Source organism: Eleginops maclovinus, chromosome 10, assembly GCF_036324505.1.
Source record: "Eleginops maclovinus isolate JMC-PN-2008 ecotype Puerto Natales chromosome 10, JC_Emac_rtc_rv5, whole genome shotgun sequence".
NCBI classification, from domain to species: Eukaryota; Metazoa; Chordata; class Actinopteri; order Perciformes; family Eleginopidae; genus Eleginops; species Eleginops maclovinus.
Window position 1 is genome coordinate 16,182,918 of NC_086358.1, and position 23,768 is coordinate 16,206,685.

The 23,768-nt window shown below is 42.2% G+C and overlaps 1 protein-coding gene across 1 annotated transcript in view; it reads left to right on the forward strand.

Annotated features, from left to right (window-relative positions):
- Positions 1 to 6,856: 6,856 nt before the first annotated feature.
- Positions 6,857 to 23,768, forward strand: part of srcin1b (SRC kinase signaling inhibitor 1b) — an 81,270-nt gene continuing 64,358 nt past the window's right edge. Inside the window, exon 1 of the mRNA XM_063893703.1 lies at positions 6,857 to 7,246. Within this exon, the coding sequence (XP_063749773.1) occupies positions 6,857 to 7,246 (390 nt within the window). The remainder of the gene's footprint in view (positions 7,247 to 23,768) is intronic.

Below are 23,768 nucleotides of genomic sequence, written 5' to 3' on the forward strand. Positions count from 1 at the left end.
TAGACCTCAGTGTGATAAAACCATAAAACTAACAAACGGCCTCTGTCAGGCAGCAGCCAACAGTGGCCAAGGTTGTACCAACAACACACACATAGACACTGACACAAACGCACACTTGTAATGAGAAATGTTTGGACGTGGCCTTGAGAAGCCTTTTGGAATGAGTCCCGGACAGCTGAAATATGGTATCAGCGGCACAATGACAATTACTCACTTGTTTTTCAGTCTCCCCCCCCCCCCCCCCCCAACTATAATGAACACAGAATGATGAATCAATCGGGCAGGCCGGCGTGGCAGCGTCTTAAAATACACACACATTTTATTCTGTGTTGGAAATATTAGAAGCAATAAATAAAAACTGATTTAGTTTCAGTTCAAATTGTAGTATGATGAGGTCAACAACAACAAAAAGTTTAGTTAGCATTTAAGCACTTCCAGTTCCCTCATCTCGAAGTCTACGTGTTTAAGACACCCAAAGTAAGATCTGTGGTTAACACATTTCAAAAGCTTTTCACGTCTGGTTCGACCACATATAATTCATCAGTACAGACCCTACATGTGAATTTCCATAAGGTATGTGTCATGAAAAATGGCGTCTGCCCTCAAGTGACAAAATGAGACAAAATGTCATCAGGTCGAACATTAGCCACTTTTAGCTTAGCGGTGGTGATTAGCAGAAATGCAATTGGGAAGTAGTTTGTTTTTAGCCTAGCGTTAGCTTTTCACTGCGGCTATGCTTTTACTCTTTAAAAATCATAAACGTGTTGTTAATATATGGCGATTATCCTGCTGAACTAAACATAGATTATTTTAAACGTGTGTTTGCCGTCATCTTAATTTCTACAATAAAGAGTGGTGCAGTGAGGACATATTTTGTTAAGCCAAACAGGAAGTTGGCATCACAAGGTGTCCCTTGACATAAAGCAATTTCTCTATTGGATTTCTGTATATTGCAGAAAATACGCTTTATGGCCAGCACACATTTATGATACTTAACACATTATGTTCAGCAGGATAATTCCAACATATAACAGGAGTTTTGGATTTTAAAAGGCAATCAGAAGAATGCTAATGTACTGCTTTAAATGAACTACATCATGGCCGCTTCATCAGACTCGTGTTGGGGTGATGATGCGTAGAAGTCTTATTTAGTCAACTGCTAGCTACCATTATTTTGATGACACACATTTCCAGACATTCACAAGTGGCATAATTACTGACACATTTTATGTCTTAGAACAAAACGTGAACATTTCTTCAGCTTGTGTTAACCAGATACCTTATTTCAGGCTTCTAACCTCAAATACGTTCAAAAAAACATTGACTTTGAGACAGCGAACTAGCAGTGGCAAAATGCTCAATCATGAACTGGTTTTAGGATTCATTTCTGCTCAACTCCATTAAAGTCCAAAGGAAAAATCCCAGAGCTATTTGTAGAGGAACCTTTTGTTTTGCAGGTCGGCTTATATCCATCACATGTATGCTAATTGCATTCCTTGTGGGCTTCCATACATGTTTGCATAGCAGTATTAATGTGTATAAAGTTTCACATGCATGTGAGTGAAGCTGATATATTACATCTTCCCCATGGCGACAACATCACAGTTAAATATTCAACAATGTGAGCTAAGTAAGACAATTAAAGGGCAATCCATCAGCCGGAGCTGGTAGCGCTGTTAGCTGTTAGCGCGGCCATAATAACAGAGGAGGTGCCAGGAGCATGCTGGGAGGAGGTGGCAGCCCATTAACTAGCACCATGAGGAATAATGACAGGCTAGAGTTAAGACAAAATAGAGCACTGTCGCTGCTTTCACACATGGATGAGTAATGTCATGATTTGAATAATATGTGCTGGTGTTGGCTTTATGTGCACAGTGTATGTGCCTCTAGTTGAACACACAGTATATATTAGACCACACATTGCAGGCCTGAATATGATCGAATACAATACATATGGATGCAAGGGACAACCGCACTTTTCTCTATGTGATGTGTCTCGAATAAACAAAATCAACAGGGATTTGGAAAAGTATTGTGGTTTACTGTAATAAGATACAAAACATGCAGTTAAAATGCTCCCTTCAATGCCAGCATACTCCTCAGAACACTCAGTCCAACTCGCTAAATCATCATTTGAACAAAATAAAACTCATCAAAACCGTCCTTAATAGACTTTCCACCGTTACAACAATCACCACCTCTGATTTGAAAGTTTGAAAGAAAGACTGAACAACAACAAATATAAATAAAAGAAGCTGCTATATATTATATACTGGCAATTTGGACCTTTCGTCTGACCTTTGCAGATTTTACCATGTCATAAAGACCTGTACATACAATAAAATTGTATTAGTTGAGTTTTTACATTTTAAGTGAATTAATTCTGCATATTAACTATACATTTGTAAAATATTAAACTGTTCAGTCGGTTCCCAGGTCTGACTGGGGGAAAATCAAAATGGTAAGGTTGTTGACAGGCGAAACATAAATAAATACAAATGAAACCATTTCAAATAAATGAATACTGAAAGAACATTTGCCTAAGTTTCAACATGTCGATTCTGGAAAACAATGTGGAACATTTCTAATAATAAATACAAATAATGTCTATATTTAGCAAGATATTTTGCTTATTTTTTACCCCCAAAAAACTTGGTTTAATATAAGATAGAAAAAAAAAGAAGGTATAATTCATCACAACCCAGTGAGCAAGATGTAGTTAGTAAGCACTGGTTGTACTGGAAAGTTCCCTCTGTGATTATATTTAATGCTGTGATTAAATGTATTTCTATGAATATAAATGACACACTTAGGGATACTCTGAATACATCCAGTGGAATGTAGGAAGGATGTTCTGGATCAACATCGTTTTTTCAGAAGCGGACCTTAAAGGCACTACATGCTTCTTATGGTAAAATATAGCATCTCTTTGTCCCACATACCGTACATACACCCCCTCCTCCCAATATGGTAGGGGTTTGCTCAAGGCGCCACATAAATTAAAGTGACAAGCTCTTGTCTAGATGCTCTGTTTTATAAGAGCTTTTCTTTTTCTCTTTTCCCTACCATGGAAACACACTGGCATGCTGCTGTGCTCCTGTTGGAATATTTACATCTGTGGCCAACTAAACACTCTCCTTTAGACACTTTGCAGATTCAAATATTGCTGTTGTTAGGCTGAACCCCCCCGAGGAGACACCTCAGGGTCCCAGGGTTGAATAGAAATGAAACTCCCCATGTAGGGTATGATGTGTGATGGGAATATTCTCCACTCCACTTTTAAACATCGCAGTTTTGCACATTTTTGTTGGTTGAGGAACCCTTGTTTTTCACTCTTCCATATCTGATACCAAACTTTTCTTGCGCTTTTAATAAATAAATAATAAAACATTAAAAAAGTCAAATTCCTGATCCTGCAAAAGGGCCCATTTCATTATGTTATTGGATGAAAGTTATTGGTGTATTTATGTGTTCTTCACTTTATTGTTCAAGCTGGCAATATTGGGGCTAATACTATTGATTATGTGTTTAGTTGATTTGTGTCATTTTATAGGGTTGGGTATAATTTGGATCTTAACGATTCCGGTTCCCACTTAGGTTCTGCTTTTCAATTTCTTCTGAGATCTTGGAGTTTGGTTTGAGAGGGTCAGCTGAAAGGAAATGCCTGTATAGAAACGTATTTATGAAAACCTTCCATTTATATGAATATTGATGGATGTTTGGGGCACCCCGCCTGTTATGAACCCTGCCATAGTGCCCAGACAAGATATTTTCTTTGGGTACCCGGTGTTGGGCAGTTTGCATCGGTTCTTGCTCAGAATAGAGTTTTGATTCCCGCCCTAGTTTTGTATTAAAGAATGTAGTTTTCCTCACATTGTTGTATTCATAGTTTTTAATAGCCAAGTACAATTCTGAGAAGTATACCATCTCTTCCTGGGCGCCTAAAATCCCCATAGCTCGCGGCAATCGGTGAACGTCACGCTTCAGCTCACCGTGGCAGTTTGGCAAGCAAATCATAATGCCGAAGATGTGTGGAAACACTTTAACTGAATGACGACACAACAGAGGCAGTGAGGCAAATATGTCATTTTAAAATGTCCTGCCATGTGGCACTACAAGCTGGAAAACCCCCTGATCGCTGTCAGGGAACACTGCCAACTGCTTAGCATACATTTCATTCAATTTCCTTTTGTTGTTTGCAATAACTTTGAAATAGCAATAAATAAATAGGTTGATAGATGTATATCTCAGAAATAAATATCTCAAATTGTTTGGATTCAGAGTCTATTATAATGAGCAAGATGGAGGTCTTTAATTTATGCATGATAAAAAGCTGTATTCTCAACGGGTTTGGTTAGACAAAAATAATTAATATGCAAATAATTAAACACAAACTAAACCGTTTGGAACATTGTTCCATTTTATACTATTAAAAAAGAAAATGTTGTGGAAGATTTGACTTCCAATTTTACATACAGCCAAAGCTCCGGAGTTCAAATAGCCCTACTGTTCCCCTAGTGTTCCTTTATTATGTATTTATATTAAAAATATAATACAGTAACCTCTGCCTTCAGTTGCTGTAGTCTGCTGTAAAGTTGTATTAAGTGCAAGCTAAGGAGGTTTGAGTTCTTGCTTCAGTGCAGCTTTTGTCGCACAGCAGTCCGATTAAGAGGACCTTATAGCACAGATCAATAATGTGTACAGAATTTATAGTTTACTGTACGCCAACAAGAAGTTAGGAGCTTGTAGTACACAGCCTCTGAGTGTACACTCTTTGTATTAAGTGTATCAAGACATCTTTTTTTAGTTTAGTTACACTGTATATATATTTGAGGGAAAGTTCCTAGAAAGTCTCTCTGGTGGGACTGGAAATTCAAAAGGAAAGATATCACATCTTCAACAGATCAAGTCTTCAAAATAAGAAAAAAGACTTGATTTATTAGTTAAAAAACCTTTTAATCCTAAAACTTCTGTTTGAGATAACTAACAGATGGGGAGGCTGTTAGAATGTAGCCTAATCTCTTTTTATAATTAGTGAAGTCTCAATTTTTTGTGTTCGTACCATATCCTAACCCTTTGACATGGACATCATGTGCAGTAGTATTGGAAAGGGCTTTTTCTAAATCCCTAATTAAAATCTTTACTGCTTCACCTCATCATCATACTTTATTTCTCAATATGTCTGATTTTACTGTCACTTTCTGTACAAGATACCATTTAAAGACACATATCTTTCCAATGAAATCTATTATTTACTAAGGGGCAGGACTTCTCTAACCCATCACAACCAGCTAACCAATCAGAGCAGACTGGGCTCTGGTTTCAGACAGAGGTTGAAAAGAGGTGCTGCAGCACAGGCAGTATGAGAACAATAAAGAGCTTTTTGAACATTAAAGCATGGAGACATGTCAGAATAGAGACACAAAATACAGATATGAAGCTGAAATTAATCACAATACTTACATTTACTTACATTTCTCAAAACAAACAATTTGAAAATATGAATAGGTTCCTTTATTATTCAGGAATCAATTTCTATCCAGTTGTATTTGAGTAATATACCTAGAGCAAAAGAAATCCAGCGCTGAATACACTTTTATATCTGTTTATTGATAAATAAATAAGTAAATGTCGTCACACTTAACGTTATTGCATCATTTCCTCATGTTGTGCAGTCTATAATCTAATCATCATCTTCCAAAATCTCTCAATATTCGAGTTCAACTTGTAAAACTAGACAAAACAAGTCATTTTATTTTATAACCTCTAAACCTCTAAAGTATGGAAAATGCTCTCTTCTATCCTTATTTCCTCACCTTTCGTTTTTGGAAACAAACATAAAGTTGTGTATTCTGTAAACTCAGGTGTAAGCGATCACCTCCACATGCTGAGCCCTGCTTTGTGTACCTCTGGTCACAAGAGGGCACTAGAAGCTGTCCCCGCTCAGGAGGACATCCTCTCCACTTGTGTCACTTTCCCTTCACTGCGCTTGACAACGCTGTGAAACATTCCTGCTGTCACATCCCAGAGAGGACGCTGCTGCCGTGCAACAGTTTTTTCTCTTCCTGCTCCTGGGCTCCGAGGACAGTTGTTGGAACAGACAGATGTTGCAGCTGTTTTCACAAAGGCTATACTGCTAGAGGTGTGTTTGTGTTTTGTTCTAGTGTGTGTGTAGAACAATATGATTGATTGTTTTCTGTCCCCCCCACCCTCCCTAAACAAATGCTCAGTGTTTCTTCTCCACATGAACGTGCGGTGCAGGTTGCTCGGGGACAGACGGAGTGCATGGATGCATTGTGGGTCGTCACATTAACACTCACTGCTGCTCTCTTCACGTGCCTTAAGGTCTAACTTCGTAACTACTGTTTGTTTACCCTGTGCACTGTTTGCTGCGTGTCTCCATTAACCAGATCATTTTCTTGCAGGGTAATGACCCATACTTTTGGAAGTAGACGTATGTTATTGCTGACGGTTTTATTTTGGATCTCCACTTTTCAGGCAGCCATTGTTTGTTAATGTTGCTCCTATCTTTAAGACTTGAGGAAGTGGTAGACCTAACCTTTTTTTAACTCTCCTGAGACAAATATTGATTTATATTTTGTATGTATATTTTCTTTATAACAATAATGTGATTTTTGTGTAACCTGAGCTCAGTCAATCTTTGGAAGCAGCATTTTACTTTTTTAATTTAAAAGACATTAAGCTGACTATTTGTAAACTCTTAATTAGTCCGGGCTCCAGTCTCTGCATATTGTTTCATTTTAAAAAGAACCAACAGGCTACTGGAAAGTAAGAAGGTCTACAAACTTGGATATTTGCTGCATTGTATCATATGACATAGTGGCGTCCCCTTATCATGAGTAGTTGTGTCGCTGCTCACTCCTTCACTCTCTACCCCCCTACTCTTGAACCCCCCCCCTCCCGAAAATCTGCTGCAGGTCGCGAGAAGAGAAAGGGTCCCATGATCTCTGCCGGTGATGCCGAGTTCCCGCGGGATTACCACACCCTGGCCGCCGGCGGAGGCCGCGGGGCCCGGCGTTTCCCCGACAACACCAATGGGGGGTTCACGTCGTCCTCGCTGGACCGCCGGCACAACTCCATAGCCGCCAAGAGCCTGGAGGCCCTGAACAGCATCCACAAGGCGGACATCGAGCGGCAGCGGGACGCCCTCATGGATCTCCAGAAGAACAAGTTCTCCAACAGTCCGGGCAGCCTGTCGCAGGGCTCCGCCCCCGCAGGACGACAGGTACCTCACAACAAACACGCCTTAATAGCCCCCAAGAAGCAGAAAAAACAAGAATGTGTTCATGATACTAAAAGGGTTAACTTTTTCAATCGCAGCAATGGTCGTCACTAACATCCATTTAACAATATCTATAATAAGCAACATATTATAAACACTAGGGCTGGATATCACCAGGGTCCGCAAGATACAATACTATCGCGATACTTCAGCCACGATACGATACTTTTGCGATTCTACGATATGCTAAGTATTGCAAAACGATATATTGCGATATGCAGCATTTCAGATTTTTTTTGTCCGCTGACTCCATCTTTGTTTTAACTAACTTCCTGACAATGCCCCTGACTCTTCACATGACCATGACCGCACAAGAAAAAGCGCAGCACCATCAAGTGCATACGTGTCAAACTCAAGGCCTGCGGGGCAAATCCGGCCCGCAAACACATTTTGTGTGGCCGGCGAGAGTTTTAGTTTTCAAAGAATATAATACGTTTAAAATACAGCTACACGCCGCTTTACAGAAGCTCGTTGCCTATAAACTAAATGTCCCCAATTCATCTCGTTTTGTGTCATGCGCACTGAAGCGAATTTTCAGACTATTCAAATATTGCAAAATTCAAATTATAAATACTTAAATAGTGCTTGATCTTGGGATTTATTTAACAGACAGAGAAATGTAAGTGTGCACCCACATTCAGTATTTCTGTGTCTATGTGCACCATATGTAACTGCACGACTGTGTGTTCATTTTTAAATAAATTGTGCAGTTTTTGTAATTGTTGCTTATTTTCCCTTGCAATTATTTTCCCTAGACTTCTGCTTTCAGATGTAGTTATTACCAAAACTAATAATTATCCAGTGCAGAGGCAATAATGTAATATAATACATTACTTTATATATATTATATATGTATACTTATTGTACAAAAGCCCATCGATTCATATTATTTTGGTAATGTGTAAGTTGTGCTATTGTTATTTTGGTCAGGCAGTTAATTGGCCACCTATGGCTGAGCACTATAAAGCTGAGGTTTCATTAGGACCTCTTCCTTTTTCTGGCATCTTCAGGAGTGGGATCGAAGTCCAGCTGTTGCAGGCTGACTGTTGAAGTAATTTGATTCTTTTGTGTTTGATGGTGTGCGTGCATCTAGTGAAACACACACATAAATACATACAAACTCTGATCACACATTGATCATTCTTACTCTGTGTTGTGGGTGTGAAGACTCAATAAAGACTCATTTCTTTGGACACCGTTTCCTTTTATTGTTCTAATCGGACATTCTACAGTGGTTGCCACCGGAAACATAGTCTCAGCATCACAGCTCCTTTAACAATTCTTTTCATGGTCCTTCGAGCCGGATTTGGCAAACTTCTCTAGTTAACAATGGCAACACCAAAGAAGAGTGAGTCACCCACAACACATGAAGACCCAGACAGAGACAGGTCAAACTCCCCAGGGCTTGAGAGGTGTGTCCGCATCCTTTCTGATGAGAATGCACTGTTGAGGCGCTGTCTGGACCAAATGAAGGAGAAAGATTCTCATTATCACACTTCTTCCTACCCCCCTTCAAGGCGTAATAGCATGAGAGGCTATGCTGCAGGCTCCAGATCAAGCTCGCCGGTTTCACAATGTATGGAGACGTCTCCAAGAGATCAACAGGATCCGCGTCCTCCATGGCATAAATTAGAACCGACAGCGACTGAGGGCAAGCTACATGCAAGGGAAAGAGAAGTTGATGAGATAGCCAGAGGTCTAGAAAGGATGGGGCGGCCATCTAGCCGCGACCGCAGATCTCCTGATAGAAACTACCCAAGCAGACAGACAAGTCGCCGCAGAGAATCACCTCCTCATTACAGCTCATCTTCACGGAAGGATCCTTACCTGGATTGGCCCCGGCAACATCGTTCCCGCAGATCTTCTCCATCACGGGAACACCAGTATTCAAGTATACCTGCTGACTATTGGCATGACTATTCAAGCCAATACAAATATGACACTCCAAGGGGATATGAGTCAAGCCGACGCCGCGAACCCTCTTACTCACCTGGGCGTCATTCTCGACATCCTTCAGTGGAGAGAGAGCACTCATATCGGGGCCCGAAGCCAAAGATTCCTGACTTCGTTCATGAAGATCCTCGTGAGTTCGCAAGACTCAAAGTTGCTCTTGATAACCTTCTTCCGCCCGATGCCACAGAGCGCTTCAAGTTTCAGATTCTACTGGATCACCTCAAACTGGAAGAGGCAATGCTCATCGCTGATTCATACAGTCACAGCAGGGATCCATATACTGACACCATGGAGGCTCTCACAGAGTTATATGGTCAACCGCACCAACTTGCACTTCAGCGCATCTCCAAGCTCATGGAGGAGCCGAACGTCAAGGCAGGTGACACTAAGGCCTTTCGTCAATTCGCACTGAAAGTGCGCGCTTTAGTAGGGATGTTGGAGCAACTTGGCAGCAGTGGAAGAACCGAACTGTGGTGTGGATCTCATGTTTCACGGCTTCTGGGAAAGTTGCCTCATGATTTAAGAGCAAGCTTTAGGAGGTATATCAATCCCATAAGAACTCCCATTCCAACTCTTCTCGACCTAGCTGACTGGCTAGAATATGAGGTAAGGGTGCAAGTTGATGGTTCACAGTTCACTGGTGATCACGGTAAGGAACATCAGAGCTACAAAGAACACCGCAAGGACCGAAAGTCACAGTCCACAATGGTTCTTCACAACAGTGAGCCAAAAGAGTGTCCATCTCAGTTACAGTCAAGTAGTTCAGATCAGCCACGAGAAAAGCCCAAGAAATTCTGCCCATTTTGCAACACACCTCAGCACTATCTGAATCAGTGTGCAAATTTTCAGTTACTGTCCAAGGAGCAGATCGAGAAATGGATCCGGGCCAATCAGAGGTGTTGGAAGTGTGGACGCGAACACTTCTCTTCCGAGTGCACTTTGAAGGCTAAATGTAAGAAATGCGACAAGCGACATCTTGAAATCCTTCATGAGGTGAACACCGGAGGTAGCGGTAAGACCACCACTTTCAGGAAAGCCACAACTGGATCCATGGAGCGTGCCAAACCCACCAGCTCCACTGCTGAAACCCTCTATGTGGACAGACCTACTGGTAGCAGCAGGGTGCTACTGAAGATGAGTCGGGTCATCCTAAAGAATGGTGAGAACTCATTGGACACATATGCACTGCTAGATGATGGCTCGGAGCGCACCATCTTACTGTATGAAGCGGCACAACAGCTCGGCCTACAAGGTTTACCTGAGGAGCTGTCCTTGCGTACAGTGCGTCAAGATGTGCGAGTCATCCCTGGAGCCACAGTGTCGTTCACAGTTTCACCTGCAAACCAACCAAGTAAGACCTTCCACATTCAAAGAGCATTCACAGCCAAAGAGCTAGGTCTGGCACCCCATACTTACCCTGTTGCGGCCCTCAAGAAGTCATATTGTCACTTGAAGAACTTACCTCTGCAGCCCATTGACCGTGCGCAGCCCTTGCTGCTCATTGGATCGGACCATCCACACCTCATAACCCCAACTGAACCTGTTCGCCTGGGCCCACCGGGAGGGCCGGCTGCGGTCAAGACCAAGTTGGGATGGGCACTCCAAGGTCCTTCTAAGCTGCTGAGGCACAGCCTGACCACTCAGCAATGCCTTTGGACATCGAGCACTCCGATCACCGCTGAGTTACTCGGTCATGTCGAAAAGCTATGGCAATTAGACACTTTGCCTTACCGGAGTGAGAAGCTTGTGACACGCTCAAGACAAGACACAGAGGCAGTACGTATTCTGGAGGAGAAGACCGTTAGGGTGACGGTAGAGGGAGTTCAGCGGTACGCCACTCCTCTGCTCTGGAAAAAGGACCTCCCCCCACTGGTTGCGCCTAAGGAAGCTGTGATGGCCCAACTGCGCAGTACGGAGAAGAGGCTGGCTGGGGATCCTGATAAGGCGGCTACCTACAAGGGTGAGATCAAGAAGCTGGTGGAAGCTGGGTATGTGAAGAAGATACCCCTGGATGAGGCAGCTAGTAGTCCGGGGTGGTATATCCCCCACCACATGGTCCACCATAATGGAAAGAATAGAATAGTGTTCAACTGTTCTTTCTCCTTCAAGGGCATCAGCTTGAATGATCACCTGCTCCCTGGACCTGTGCTGGGTGCTACCCTAATAGGTGTTCTCATCCGATTCCGTGAACATCCCTTTGCGATCAGTTCGGATATAAAGGGCATGTTTCATCAAGTCCGCCTTCTCCCAGAGGACCAGCCACTCTTGAGATTCCTTTGGAGAGAGATGAGGAGGAACGACCCCCCGGACATCTACCAGTGGCAGGTCCTGCCTTTCGGCACTACATCAAGCCCCTGCTGTGCCACATTTGCTCTCCAGAAGCATGTGACTGACCACGCAGGACCTGGAGACAAGTTGCGCACATCAGTGGAACAATGCTTCTACGTGGACAATTGTCTACAAAGTCTACGTACTGCTGAAGGAGCGAAACAGCTGGTGGATGATCTTCGCAGTCTTCTGGCCAAGGGTGGTTTTGACCTGCGACAATGGGCCAGCAACTGCCCTAGCATAATCAGCCACCTGCCCCCCGAGTCCAGGTCAGAAAGTAGCGAACTCTGGTTCAACCACGATACAGCTGACCCAGAGGAGCGCACCCTCGGACTAATATGGCACTGTCAATTAGACAGCATCGGCTTCAAGCATGGATCTCCTGCAAGCATGGTCTTCCTGGGTGGAGGAACTTCCGCAGCTGTCCAGCATTACACTGCCTAGATGCTACACCGCAGGAGAACTGGATCTCACTACCTGCAATCGGAGCGTCCACGTCTTCTGTGATGCGTCTGAAAAAGCATACGGCTCTGTGGTGTATCTTCGCACGCAGGATGGCAGTGGACGCACCCAAGTTGCCTTCATTGCAGCCCGGTCAAGAGTGGCCCCCAAACGGCAACTATCTATTCCCCGGCTGGAGCTCTGTGCTGCCGTGACAGGTGCTCAACTGGCATCAGTCCTGAAGAGAGAGTTGACCCTGGATATCCACTGCTACACCTACTGGACCGATTCAACGACAGTACTTACCTGGCTGAATTCCGAATCCTGCAAGTACAAAGTGTTCGTGGGCACTAGGATTGCTGAGATTCAGGAATTGACAGATGCTGAAACCTGGCGCTATGTCGACACCCAGAGGAATCCAGCTGATGACATTACAAGAGGGAAGACCCTGTCACAGCTGGCAGAATGCCCCCATTGGTTCCAAGGCCCAGATTTCCTTAGACAGCCAGAAACTTCATGGCCTGAACAGCCATCAGGAAATCCTGCTGAGGTCCCTGAAGAGATGCGGAAACAAACCTTTTGCGGAGCCACAACCGTCGACAGTGGTCCACCTCTACTTGACATCGGTCAATACAGCACCTTCCAGGAACTCCTTGAAGCGGTAGCCTGCTCACCTCACGGGGTGGCTTCTGATACGGAGAGTACGTCAGCGGCTGACTTAAGGAAAGCTGAGCTGGATGTTCTTCGTCAAGCCCAGATCGAAAGTTTCCCAGATGACATGACACAGCTACTGTCTGGAAACCCTGTCACATCAAGCAGTAAGCTAGTCACGCTAGCCCCTGAGCTTGACCCCAACACTCAGCTCATTCATGTTGGAGGCCGTCTGCGTAGATGTGATCAGCTAAGTCAAGAAGTACAGCACCCAATTGTACTTGATCCTTCCCATCCTCTCTCAAAGCTGATTATTAAGCGCTACGACCAAGACCTGCACCATCCTGGTCCGGAGAGAGTATTTGCGGAGATCAGGCGGCGCTTTTGGATCCTGAGAGGCAGGCAGGCAATTCGCAAATTCCAACACAGTTGCCCCGAATGTCGTAAGTGGCGCGGAACGCCTGAGGTCCCAAGAATGGCCGATTTGCCCCCCTCCAGTCTCCGGCTCTACAAGCCAGCATTTTACTCCACCGGAATCGACTGTTTTGGTCCCTTTCAGATCAGAGTCGGGAGGCGAAATGAAAAGCGCTGGGGCATATTGTATAAGTGCCTTACTACCAAGGCAGTCTACATTGATCTGCTAGCAAGCATTGACTCTGATTCTTTCCTCATGTCACTCCGGCGATTCGTGTCAAGAAGAGGAAAGCCACATGAGATTCTCTGTGATAATGGAACGAATTTCAAGGGTGGAGATACCGAACTGAAGGAGGCATTTCAGGCCCTCCAACCAGCTCTGAAGGAGCAGCTGACTGCACAACAGATCGCTTTCCAGTACAACCCGCCAAGTGCTCCCCACTTTGGCGGCTCTTGGGAAAGGGAAATACGGTCCATAAAGGCAGCACTGTACACCGTTGTTGGAGCGCAGACCGTGCCAGAAGAAGTACTCAGGACAGTCCTGGTTGAGATTGAAGGCATTCTTAACTCCAAGCCTTTGGGTTACGTATCCTCAGACGTCTCAGATCCAGACCCCGTGACTCCAAATACTCTTCTCATGGGGCGGCCCGACAGCTCTCTACCTCAGGTGATCTACCCAGAGTCTGAGCTACTCACTCGCAGGAGATGGCGGCACAGTCAAGTTCTGGCTGACCAGTTTTGGTCCAGATTCATCCGACAGTACTTGCCTGCCCAACAGACACGTCAGAAGTAGCAAAAGGAGAAAGACGATTTGACCGTCGGCACAGTCGTAATGATTGTGGATCCTCAGTCTCCAAGGGCCCTCTGGCTTGTTGGAACAGTGAAGACGGTCTGCCCTGGCTCCGATGGAAGAGTAAGGGCAGCAGAAGTTAAAGTGAAGGATCGCACCTATCTTCGCCCGGTGGCTAAACTGATTAAGTTGCCTGCATTTCCAGACGACCATGGAGAGAAGGACTTTTAGAAGCAAATCCGTACAACAGATTTGGGGGCGGCTGTACAAAAGCCCATCGATTCATATTATTTTGGTAATGTGTAAGTTGTGCTATTGTTATTTTGGTCAGGCAGTTAATTGGCCACCTATGGCTGAGCACTATAAAGCTGAGGTTTCATTAGGACCTCTTCCTTTTTCTGGCATCTTCAGGAGTGGGATCGAAGTCCAGCTGTTGCAGGCTGACTGTTGAAGTAATTTGATTCTTTTGTGTTTGATGGTGTGCGTGCATCTAGTGAAACACACACATAAATACATACAAACTCTGATCACACATTGATCATTCTTACTCTGTGTTGTGGGTGTGAAGACTCAATAAAGACTCATTTCTTTGGACACCGTTTCCTTTTATTGTTCTAATCGGACATTCTACAGTGGTTGCCACCGGAAACATAGTCTCAGCATCACAGCTCCTTTAACAATTCTTTTCACTTATATTCTCTTAAAGTTAAAACCGGCCCTTTCAGTGCAACAATAATGCTAATGTGGCCCGCGATGAAATTGAGTTTGACACCCCTGATCTAGTGGATTGAAAAAGCAATCAAAAACTTTAATTTGGATTTGCAATATGAATAGTTAATATAATAAAATATCGATACTTGGCGTCCGTGTATCGATACAATATCGCTATGCAAAGTATTGCGATACTATGCTGTATCGACTATTACCCCCACCCCTAATAAACACTTACATTATTAATCTCCATAAAAGTAGACCGAGGTTAGATTAATGTATACTCTGTTGAACCTGCTCATCATGGTGCTGTTTATCCGGGTAAACCAGGATGCAAAGTAAACACAGTACTATTAGAAAGGCATTACCATACATACTGAAAAATATCAATGAAACTAGACTGAGATTTTACCACACATCAACGTTTACTCTGGCACAAATCTACAATCTTTTCAACGTCCTATGATCCAGAAACACTGATGCTTCCATTTAGCTGGAAGTGATGTAATGAAGCCCCCGGGCGTTTGATGTAACGTGAGAACTGCGCCAAACTCTGTTGAAACGAATATCCTTTTTACATCGCCAACCGGTCATATAGTTATTTAGGAGGCGATTTGGCTCTGCGTTTTGAGATTAGATTTGGCATGCCGTTAACACCCCAATTCTAATTTTGTTACGTGGAAGTGGAAACTCTGCTCTTGGCATTTGCTCCATGAGTCGTTCACCACTATTACAGAAGGACAAAGGAACAGGATCATCAGGAAGACAATATTAAGTGCGATGGTGGAGATAATATTGGGTTGTGAAGGTTTTATACGTATAATCAATAAATACCAAGATGTAGTTTGATTTTGACAAACCTGAGCAACATTTGAAAGCTACCTAATGTTATGTTACTATTAAAGAATTTGAAGTTTTTAAAAAAGATTTATAAACGACAATAACAATAACAACAACAACAACAACAAAAATGTTCTCCTAAACTAGTGCAGCATCAATCTAGCAAAAGAAGAAACCTTGTAAATTGCTGCCTGTTTCCCCATTTTCTTCCTGGGAGATAATAACAGCACATCGATGGACATTTTTGGCGAGAATCCTCTGGGGCTTAAGATTCTCGCAGTGGAGGCTTTCTTATGATCACCTTGCAAGGGCAGTCAAGGCCACTATTTTAGTGGTTATTATCTGAGAAAGTCACCGATAGAATATTGAGACAAGGATTTAAGTGAGAGAACCTGTCAGAATGTGAAATATTGAACTGAACGCTCCATCACATCCTTCTCCTGTCCCACTCTTCTCTTCATAGCCTCTGTTTCATTCCTCCATCAATCACCACATGCTCTGACGTGAAACCTGCCACAGACGGGCTGGACAGAAGCTGCAGCTTTTCTCCCTGCACAGCTTTAAGGAGCAGCTCAGCATTCTGTGTGCTTTCTGTCTGACGCTCAGTCAGGAAGATTGATGTCAATATCATGTCTACCCTGTGTACAGAGCTGCAGCCTGGACAAAAGCAGCCATGAACAATATCATTTGATAGTTGATAGGCTAGAGGAAGGGACATCTCTGAGTGGTTGACCAATCACCACAGAACCAGCAAGCTAACCAGTCAGATCAGACTGGGCACTGGTTTCAGACAGAGGGTGAAAGGAGGTGCTGCAGCACAGGCAGTAAGAGAAAAATAAAGACCTTTTTGAACATTAAAGCATGGAGACATGTCACAGTGGAAGCACAGAATACAAATACAAACCTGAAAATGAGCGTAATAGGGCCCCTTTAAAACTTCTAATTAACAAAACTAATAACAAAAAATGTAAAAATATTCCCTTTTCCTGGCAGAAAAATATAAAACAGGTAATTGAGCAAAGATATTTATATACAGCCCCGGATAAATTAAGAGACCACTCCACATTTTTAAAATCTTTATCTCTTCATTTATGGCAGCCATTCCAGTGTCTGTTGAATTCCAACACAGAAAAATGTTGTCAGTAGTTTATAAGTCAAAGACAAACCTATAAATAATAAAATCAGAGAAAATGATAATGCTGCTGTGGTCTCTTAATTTTTTCCGGAGATGTATATATATAATTATATACAGTTCGTCAGGTGTAAGCCTTTTTAGTTGGTTTTAGTAAAAAAAGATATAATAATACAGAATAAGCTAACATATTAGAATATAGAAGAAAAGCACACTTTAATTCATTTATCAGTTTTATTTATTTATGACTGTTTGCTGAGTTATATCTCATGGTTGCTGTGATTCATCTTTTTTGTGGGAGCTAAAAAACGCCTACATTTTTTCTCCCTGTTAAATATTTGGAGCCAATGAGTGCCAGAAAAATCATTGGGTGTTTTATCTTTGCGATGACAAGTGGAATGACCCATTTTTTCTAAGCAGGTATGATGGTACCAAAGTGCCCTCACTGGGTCTCCTCACAAGTGTCACTGAACCAGCTGTGGCTCACCCTACGGCTGAACCCAACCATTCAAAACTTCATTCAACTTGACATTTGAGTTCTAAATATAGATTCTTTTTTTTTAGCCATGTTTATTGATTTTGTTTCAAGGTCTCCTATTATGCTCTTTTATGGCATATATTATAGGTCTCAAATATATAAAAAACATGTCTCTGAAGTGTTTTGCTCCAAATACCAAACACATCATTGATTTTAGCATGCATCATACCCCTCTATTTCAGCCATGTTCCTGAAGTGCTGATTCTGTGACTGTCCCTTTAAATTTGAGCTGAGCTGAAGCTGGCCACGCCCCTTTGGACCGTCATGCAGCTCTCTCTCCTCTGTAAAAGTTTTCTACCAGGACAAACTCAGCTAAATGCTGCCGTGATTAAACCCCATATTATGTTCCAAACCACATCCAGCATTATTTCTGAAACACTTCTCAGTGTTTACCACTAGAACAGAGACATTATATGTATTATATATACAACAACTTTACTGTAAGTCCCTCCTGCAGACATCCTCCTGAACACACAGACACACAGAGGTGCTGCAGAGGGGATTCAGCTCACAACTGTATATGGGGGACGATAGGTTGGGACGTGTCACGTGGGCTGGACGTTGCCAGAAATTCAATGTAAAGCCAGCCCACATTTCCGATATGACGTCATATCAGCAGCAAATCTGAATCAGCTCGTTTGTACCCCCGTTTTTAGAGATGTGGGTAAGGAGGAAAAGAGAGAGGGTTGTACTTTTTGAGTCTCCTTACACACCGGGGACATATTAATGTATAAAAGACAGCAAAAAGTGCATTTTGCGTAATAGGGGACCTTTAAGCAGGTACGACTGCATAGTTGCACTTAAGATTTTGCTATTTAGGCTCATTTAATTTATATATATTATAATATTTGTAGAGTAAGATAACATCGGGGGCGGGTTAGGGTGTTTGATCCAACAGCTCCAATTACTGTTACTGAGTGTTATTCAGTTCAAAATTCAACATGATTGAAAAGAAAATGTAATTGTTTCCAACATTTGAATATTTAGTTGGCAATAACACTCAAAACATTTCACTGCATTAAAAAGAAACGCATTGCTCTCCAGCTTGGTGGACAAAAGTTAACAGTGAGCAGCAACTTAATATCTCCATAAATTGGATTCAAACAGTAACAAAAACATTTATTTTCACTTTTTAAGGCTGATCAAATATTACTACAGATATTCTGGGCTTCATTTTTTTAAAAAATACATCAAATGAGATTCAAATGAAACGTATTATTGTGTAATTAAAACCATTAGAGTTTATTTTCTTCTCTCCAGCCAGGCTAGCTGTTTCCCTAGCCCCCAGCGTTTATGCTAAGCTGATCCTGCTCTGTATTTACCACCCAATTAGATTTCAATATTCTTATCTAACTCTCCTAAAGGAAGCAAATCAATTCCCTCAAACGTTGAGCTACTCCTTTAAGTGTGCTCTCCTTCTCCGAGCCTCCGTCAGCTTCTGTCCATCACAACTCCGTCTCCTCGCATCATCTCACATCTCCTCCTCCCTCTCCACCCACTCTTTGCTCGTTCATGTGCTGTGCCCAGAGCCCCACCATCTATCTCCTGAGGAAAAAGGTGGACTGACAGCAGGAGAGAGAAAGAGAGAGATGGAGAAACAGGTGGAGTCTGTCGTCGTCATGGCAACCCACCGGTTTCCCATATAAGGAGAATGTGATATCATATGGCTGGCAATGCCTGGGCTCTGGAAGGAGGCACAGGCTGTACTGAGTGAGAGGCGACAGCGGCAGGGGAGAGACGCTGGAGGAAAAGAGGGAGGCTTTTCTATCGCTTGAGTCAGGGGCGAGAGAGGGTGACAGCTAGCGAGACGTGGGGAGAGAGAGAGGGGAAGCCACAGTAGGGAGGAGGAGCAGGAAGAGATGCTAAGTGCCTATGAGGCGATACTACGGGTACCAGTGAGGGGGGACTCCGGCGGATCCTCAGGGCGCGGGAAAGACACAGAGCCGCAGTGAGAAGAAAAAAAAACAAGAAAGATGGAGAGAGGGGAGGAGGAAGAGGGAGGCGTGTGGAGCGGGAGGATGCACCAGGCAGCCGACATGCTCATTAAGTAGCCACGGTAACTATCTAACCCGTCTTTGCATCCTCTACTGAGACGTTTCCACGGCGCTGCCATGGCTGTGTGACGCTTGAATGCTGCATAAATGATGACGGAGTGTGAAAAGTACAGGAGTGTGTGTGTGTGTGTGTGTGTGTGTGTGTGTGTGTGTGTGTGTGTGTGTGTGTGTGTGTGTGTGTGTGTGTGTGTGTGTGTGTGTGTGTGTGTGTGTGTGTTTGTCCATCTTCTGAATATGTGTAGTGGTTTGTGTTAACTTATCCTCTGCTCCTTTTTCTATATGATGTGAGTGCATGACAAAATGTGTGTGTGTGTGTGTGTGTGTGTGTGTGTGTGTGTGTGTTCCCATGTTCCCTGAGCTGGCAGGTGATGACCAGGTGTGTGTGTGCTGCTGCAGTGACGTGCCCTCATCGATGTGAAGGCAATTTGCAGAATCACCCAAAAAAAATGTATTGCACTAGTGTGTGTCAGTGCACATGTGTTGGTGTGTGTTTGGGGCTTGAAAAAGAGGAAAAAAAAGAGGGTGGGTACAAAGATGGCTACTTGGCATGCAGGTCAGGCATGCATGTGTCTCTGCTCCTCTCTGCCTCTCTGCTTCCTCTCGCCCCATCGTCTCTCTGAGCGCCGGCCGTCACTGAGCATATGTGCGCTCTGGGATTTCTGCTCAAGTGATTGAGAAATATTGCAGGCAGTAATCACTGAGTCACCGTGCATAGGGGGCCTGTTTGCGACGAGACAGGGTTTATGTTCCCAAAAGTGTCAGCTTGTTGGTGCATTCCATTATTTGTGGAGGGACTCGGTGGTATATTTGGCCATTTTCAATTTAAGGTGAATGTACCAGCAGAGATAGTGATTAGTTCCTGAGAACGGCGGGATGTATATTAGCGGTTATAACACACGTCCATCAGCTGTTTGTTTCTGTCACAATGATTCTGTGAGGCTGATAATACTAATGCACAGCTGTAGGGATGAAGCCACCACATGGAGGGTCTTCAAAGTTTAAAACGTATCGTCCGCCTGAGGTTACAGGGGTTGTTGACACTATGTCATTAGAATAGTGTTTACTTGTCTGACAGTATATAGATTATTTATCTTCATAGTCAACTGTACATATATGTTTTCTCTAATGCCAGTTTGTTTTTATTTGTATTTCTTCTTTGAGATGTCTACACTTAAGCATTGTTTATTTCTTCTTATTATTTCTAATTATTTTCTATGCCTTGTATTGTATTATGCTGCTGCAACACAAACATATCCCAGTTTGGGATTAATAAAGTAATTCTTATCTTATTTTATGATCCTTGACAGCAAAACTATTCTTTTATATTATTTATATGACATAAATGCATGATGTAAAGTTGGGAAATGAATGTAAGCAGGCCATTTATTTATTACAAATATATGATTATATGCAGAATATTAACACAGCAGTTTGGCGGCCTAAATGCCAACTACTAGTCCAGTCCAGTCAACTACTACATTTGATTATATTTTGATTCTAATAACATAATTATTAATGAACAAGTCGCAATGTGTATACAAAGCTCTAGCTGCCAAGTATAGATTTGGGTAGGCTTGTTCGGATATGACAAATATTAGCAGAATAATTGATGAACAAACACATTAACAATTGCACAGACAGGGGCCTCCTGATTAGACTGTCTCCTTCAGAAAACACCCGTAGTAAAAGCATAATGAAGTCGACTAATGGCGCTGCGTTCCAGCAAATGCCGCAGATTTATTAATGGGCTTAATAGATGAAAGAACTAATTAATTATCTTCATTTACATCTGCTACATCTGCAGCAGAGTCATATGCAAACACTAAAACAGGCCATGTAGTCAAGGTCAGGTGTGTGGATTTTCAGAGTAGTGCATTCATGTTTCTACAAACGCATGTACGCCTAACGCATAACCATCATTGTGGCACATCTTGAAAACAGTAAAGGTGTTTTGTGTGTCTTGTCAAATAATGTTGTTTCAATAATTGACTACATGATTACATTGGTGAGGCATGCTCATTTAGATATGCAAGTATTAAGTAAGTCATTTTTATTTTTACATAAACATGTAGGGCTATTCATGATGCCCAGGCCTAACCCCACCGCTCCTATTTATCTGTGAATAGTTACATGAAACTTTGATTAACATATCTTTTCAAATCTCCAAACCATTCCATGACTTTTCAAGGGAGGCTTTTTATTTCTATTTCCTTACAATGTAGCTTCAAAAAAGTGAAAAACAACTACATGTGTACCTGCTGAATGCAAAGCCCGGCAAGATTATGGCTAAAATGAAAATGAAAATAATTGTAATATAGGCATCATGACTATTTTAATTATTCATCAATATATGTGACACATTGTATGGCTTGTTTACATTCAAATAAACAGAGCCTTCGTGCTATAGAAACATTAAAAAAGACATTGAAATATATATTTTTCTAACTTTGTATTGTATATGAAAAAAAAAACCTGGTTATAGTTACTGAACGCTTCAACCAAAATGATGCATTTTAAAATGAAACGCACCGAATCTGGTGGATTAGACCTCATGTTGTCTTGTAAACAACATTAACATGAACACAAAGGGTGTATGTGACTGATGATTAAACGGCTCACTCAAACCTTTCTAACTTTGTTCGACTGTAAGTTAAAGGAGCGCTTGATTTGATACGAAGGGGCGTTTTTTGTGAGCAGATCTGCATTTTAAACGCATCTTTGTAAACAACCCCGCCCAGCTTAACTCTCAGTGCTGATGGTAGCGAGTGTATGTGACCTAGCCCATATGGTAAGTGTGTAGTTTGTCTGTTTCTCTGAGAGGGAGAGAAGTTTGGGAGATAGCGGGAGGAGAAAAAAGTACGTGCAACAATCTGCGATTCATCGAATATATTCGATATATTGCCCAGCCTTACTTGGAGACCCTAAAGTTTAAATGTTTCACAGATCAAAACACACGTTTACTTTCCACAAAGGAACAAAAAGCGCTGTTCATCAGTTAAAAAAGGATACCAAAAACAAAACAAATAAATACATAGAGTGTCTGAGGTTTGAGCAAGCCAATTTCCCTTTGGGATAAATTAGTTTTCTTACCTCCTTGTTGAAAGGCTCTCTGTACCACTTACCAGAGTTTAGCTTCTGGAAAACAGGTCATGTGATCAGTTTAATGTCCACATTAATGACCCTCACTAGCAAGCTCCTTCAGGTGTCATGCATGCAAACATCGTGTGACAAAACGTTCACATCAAGAACTTACTGTCTCACACCAAATTCACGTTAATATCCCTCAGTATATGAATTTGCAGTTTCCGCTGGCTGTGTGGTAAAGACCTGTTTAAAGCAGATAATGGCTCCTTTTGTTTTACTGGAGTTAAGCTCGTACGCAACTGCAGTCACATCACCCCCAAACAAAAGACTAGCAAACGTCATCTGCAAATACATATAAACCGTAGTCTGTAGAATTGTTTTCATAATAGCATTTGTAAATCAGTCAGATTCACTAAATAGATGCCTTATTTTCCATTCCATTTAATGAATCCAGTAGATTTAATGAATGGAAGTTACGTACAAAACATTTGCTGATGTAGTTTTGTGAGGATCAACCGCACTATAAATAAAATATGAACAAATAGTATTTAAAGGACAAAGGCATATAGAAAGGAACAAAATGTAGACACTACATGCTTCCTGTAATGGGCTGGATGGCTTCAGATCAGGTATGATTTTGCGGTTTTGGTCAGCACGTTTGGATTGAGGCCTACAAACCACACGGAGCTCTGAAATCTGGGTCACAGCAGCCCACAGGCCTGTTCTTTCTTTCACAAACACTCTTCTTATATCCTTCAACTCCATTTTCAACAGGAGTGAGACGGATTTCAAAAGTTTGCAACTGAGATTTTAGCAGAGAAAATATTTGGGTTTCAGGCGACTCCCTGAACATCTGCTCAAACATGAATTCAGTTCTACCTACACCTTCGTTTAATTAATCAGGGAAAACGTTTGCATCAAAAGCTCTCACAGCATATGTGGTGCAATTCGACTCACAGAAAACTAAAATGAGATATTCATTTGAGGTTAAGTTAAAGCAAAGTGCAAATCAGTATTTGAATCAATGCAATGCAATGACAGGTACATTTTTATTAATAGGTTGTTGTGACGGTTATTTGTGCACTACTGTGTGCCACATGGCCACTAAAGAGGAGCTGAAAGGGAAAAAGCTAGCATGCAAATACTAGTATGTATACACATATATTGGAGAGTGTGTATTCAAAATGTAAACATATATTTACAGGACCAGTGGATATTATTGGTGCAGGGTTAAACAACAGGGATGGTTGCTGACACTATAAATATAAAACACAATCCACTGTGAAGACGTTTAATAATTGATATGGGGAAAGGTAGAAGGGTTTTTTTTTTTCAGCATCTAGAATTACCTAGATAAATGCTTTTGTCTTACCATTAAAAATACTGAAGCCTGCCACAGAAATGTTATCATCCTTTGTATACGTGACGAGTCAGTCAGACAATTCTTGGTAATACTGAAGCTGCATTTCAGTTTTTCTCTTCCACAATCACAGTCGTTGGAGAACTAATTTCTCACGTCTGTCAAGACA